This window comes from Myotis brandtii, unplaced genomic scaffold (assembly GCF_000412655.1).
Source record: "Myotis brandtii unplaced genomic scaffold, ASM41265v1 scaffold493, whole genome shotgun sequence".
Classification (NCBI taxonomy): Eukaryota; Metazoa; Chordata; class Mammalia; order Chiroptera; family Vespertilionidae; genus Myotis; species Myotis brandtii.
The window spans coordinates 2,793,122-2,797,371 of NW_005368827.1; the positions used below are offsets into that span (position 1 = coordinate 2,793,122).

The following is a 4,250-nucleotide window of genomic DNA, read 5'->3' on the forward strand; positions in this document are numbered from 1 at the left end:
AGTATATATATAAAAGCCTAAGCGACCATCCAACCATTCAACCATCCAACCAGTAGCTATGATGTGCACTGACCTCCAGGGGGCAGATGCTCAATGCAGGAGCTGCCGAGCAGCAGCAACTTTGCAGATTACCCTCTCACACTCCGGGACCCTTCGGGGGATATCCAACTTCCAGTTTCGGCCCAATCGCTGCAGGCCAGGCTGAGGGACCCCACCTGCCGGAGGGACCCCACTCACTCTGCTGATGCCCTTTGAGCCCTGGCACTGCCTTAGGTGCAGCTGGCCGGGAGGGACCGTGGGAGGTTGGCTTCAGGGCTTGTCTGGCCTGTTTTGCCCAGTCCCCCACCGCCGGTCACCTTCTAATTAATTTCCTTTCAATGTGCATGAATTGTGCACTGGGCCTCTAGTTTTAATATAAATCAGGGAGGAGCACTAATCCCTGCTTTATAGTAAAATGTGAGTACAGTGAACCAAATTTCTTAATTGGCAATTAGAACAGGTATCTGTTCAAATGACTTGTCTGGCCCTTTTTGCCCAGTCCCCCACCGCCGGTCACCTTCTAATTAATTTCCTTTCAATGTGCATGAATCGTGCACTGGGCCTCTAGTTTTAATATAAATCAGGGAGGAGCACTAATCCCTGCTTTATAGTAAAATGTGAGTACAGTGAACCAAATTTCTTAATTGGCAATTAGAACAGGTATCTGTTCAAATGCATGTTTAGAAATAAGCTTTAAAAAGATTTAACAGCATTATTTCAAAGTGAGCAGAAATAAAATTTAAGTTAAAATCTGTGGATTTTTTACGCTGTGAAGCAGAAAATATTGTGAATATTACATTACAGTGTTATCATTAACATAGATATTGGCCTACAAAGTCATGGTAATTTTTTACTTTAGTATATATAGAGGAATTCAATATCATTTATTTTAAAAAGCATTTGGCCACAATTATAGAGTGTTGAGAAAAGCTGGTATGATTCTCAGCTAAAAATAGTAATGTTCACATTGAAATCCAAGTAACTATCATTGAACGGTCATGGATCATGCTTTTAATGTCCTTGAGAGGAATAGTATTTTTATGTCCATGTTTTTAAACAAATTTATCCTCCTCCTTCTTCTCTCTACTCTCTTTTCTTGTCTTCATTCTTCTGCTTTTCTTCTCCTTTCTAATCCTCTTCTTTTTTCAAGTGTTGAAAACTTTGAGTTTTCTCTTTCTCTCTGCCACAGCTAGTAACCCTGCCTCCGGGTATCTAACAGTTCTGCAGCAGTGCCTCTCTTCCTTCTGCCACCTCTCCTGCAACACTTCCCTCCTCAGTAACCTTCAAATCTACTCTTGCTTCTCTGACCTGCAGTCCCTTGGGAACTCCGGTTGTATTAGGTAAAGTTAACAGGGAGGAAAGCAGAATATTGGCACTCTGTGGAATATGGGAAGTTGAGTAGTTATCTCTATACCTTAACTTCCACTCTTTTCCAATAATCTTTGCTCTTAATTAATTTTCTTAGAAAAATGTTTCTGAGTCTTTAATTTCCTTTTATTTATTTATATTTTAATCAAATGTAAAGACATGGCTGTTTTGTATTATCTTGAGGGAAGGGTAGATGCTAAAGACTACCCAAAGCCACGTTGAATATCTATCAAATTCATTTAATTTCTCACATCCTCTACAATTGTATTATAGCCCATTGATTTTTATTCTTTGTGTTTTAATACTCCACAGGACTGATATTAAGTACTCTGAGCAATAGGCCCACCTGTTAGAAAGATATAATTAGTTGAAAATGAAACTTACTACTGGGATCAGAAGATGTAACACTTTTCTACAATTTTCTACATTTTGCTTGGTCCTAAAATCTTTTTTTAAAATTGATATTAAAGAGAGAGAAGACAGAGTGAAGAGAGAGGGAGAGATTGACCTGTTGCTCCACCCATTCATGCATTCATTGATTACTCCTTGTATGTGCCCCTACCAGGCATCTAACCCACAAACTTGGTGCATCTGGATCACACTCTAAACAACTGAGCATCCGGCCAGGGCCTAAAGTCTTTATTCTACTAGACAGGCTCTAGGAAAAGGTATTTAAGAGAATAGTTATTGATCAATTGAGATTAAGATCTTATAAAAAGAACATGATGACAGAACAAGAAACACAAAAGAATAAGAGAATACCATTGAATTTCAACTTTTAATATCCCATTCTAAATTTGAATATAAGTTATTTATACAGTAGAACTTAGTATTTGTATATGAATCAGTTAATACAGGAAATGAAAAAAAATGAAGAAGCAGTTGTCTTAAAAATGAAGACAGACAAAGATTGCTTTACATTGGTCCCCTGATTCAAAAAAGAAGAAATGGCTTGAAGAAAGGATTCATATGGAACAACAGTTTCCTAGGGAAGCCTTTAACAGTGGTTGCTAGGGCAAGAAAGGAATCTAAGGGTAGACTAGAAAAATAACAGCATCCTTCAGCACTCTAGGTGCTTGGATTATAGTCTACTTGAGTTTATTATATATTAAATTTAACAATTATTTCTATTTTTTTTCTCAGACTAAATCCTTAAAAAAACAAACTTTGCTTCTGAGGCAATACAATGCATGCCATTCATCATAGAGGTAGTTGAAGGGGTTATCTTCGTTACCCTTGAGAAGGAAAATGTGTTTATTAATGTAATTACTGTGTATGATTGCTGTATGGTCATATTAATCACCCTAGTAATGGGTGCTAGGTAGGGAACTTCACTTTGAATCATTAAGGGAATAACCCTTGTCAACCTCAGGGGTTCCTTAATATATTCTTCCTTCTGCACTATTAATATTTCACTGTGTAATTGCAGCTCCCAACCCCTGTGCAGCCAATGCTGGCCGAGGCCCCTGCTCTCACATGTGTCTGATCAACCACAGCAGGAGTGCTGCCTGCGCCTGCCCCCACCTGATGAAGCTTTCCGCAGACAAGAAGACCTGCTATGGTGAGTTTCCTAAAGTTCTGATCTAAAACTCAAATGGAATTCTCTCAAAGTGCATTAGCATGTACATTTCCCTCAAGGTAAAGCAGAAGAGGTTTTTAATGTCCTTGGAAACATGCGGGGTGGTCTATTTCTAGACCGTTGATGATTCATCTACTTTTGGGGAGAGGGACACATTCTTAAAATACGTGATGCTCCGCACTTTGCTGTTTAGTTCCTTATTCGTTTTTTCTTGCAACTTTCGCATTTGGTGTGTTAGCAGAATTTATCTCTACAAAGCAGGGAGCCTTGTACGTGAAAGTGCGTTATCAGAAAATGATGATGTCAGGAACCTGCATAACAAGAGGCACATGGCAGCGCTGATCTCCGCCTGCTCCTCTGCAGTCACTTTTGCGTCATTTTGTGGGGATTATTAACTGGAAGGGGGGAAATGAAGTAAAATATATAACTTTAAAAGGTTTCTAAAAATATTTAAACAAACCCATAAAAAGGTAATAAAATGTGTGAATGAAAATTATACTGTGGTGTTTTTTTCTGGTTTGTTTTACTTTAATTTTGGTTAATTTATCCATTTATTTGCAAAGCAATTACTTTTAAGGATGGCAAGAATGTCCTCACAAAACCTTAATTCAGGAATTTAGGCAAATGTGGATTTAATTTATTTTATACAGTTACTAGAGGCCCGATGCACGAAATTTGTGCAAGAGTAGGCCTTCCTTCCCCTGGCTGCCGGCACCAGCTTCCCTCTGGCACCCAGACCCGGGCTTCCCTTGCAGCCCTGGCTTCATCTGGAAGGACATCTGGTCTAATTAGCATATTATGCTTTTATTATTATAGATAACATGTCTCAAATAACAACAATAACCCCACAGCCAACAACAAAAGAATAAAATATCTGTGACTCCTCTTTCTACTTAATCGACTAATATTTCACAGATTCAATGCCCGATTGGTGCCTATGGAAGTAAAAATGATACAATGCCTCACAATATTAGTACTGCAGATTTACAGAAACTTGTAACAAAGCATGTGTTAACATTATTTGAACCCTAATTTTGAGAGGGAAAATTTAAACATGATTTTTAAAAGTCATGTTTAATTTCTTTCATTCAATAATAATATAGCAAAAATGTTCTTAGATTCCTTCAAAAACCATTTAATGCAATGCAATATTTGTATAATCTACACTAATAAAAGAGAAACATGGTAATTGGCGTACAACCACTACCCTTCCCATTGGCTAATCAGCATATCCTTATGCAAATTAACTGTCAGCCAAGATGGC

The 4,250-nt window shown here is 38.1% G+C and overlaps 1 protein-coding gene across 1 annotated transcript in view; it reads left to right on the plus strand.

The window, feature by feature from the left end:
• Positions 1-4,250, plus strand: part of LRP1B (low density lipoprotein receptor-related protein 1B) — a 1,756,854-nt gene that overhangs the window by 1,173,222 nt on the left and 579,382 nt on the right. Inside the window, exon 28 of the mRNA XM_014548045.1 lies at positions 2,837-2,968. Coding sequence (XP_014403531.1) covers positions 2,837-2,968 — 132 coding nt within the window. The remainder of the gene's footprint in view (positions 1-2,836; positions 2,969-4,250) is intronic.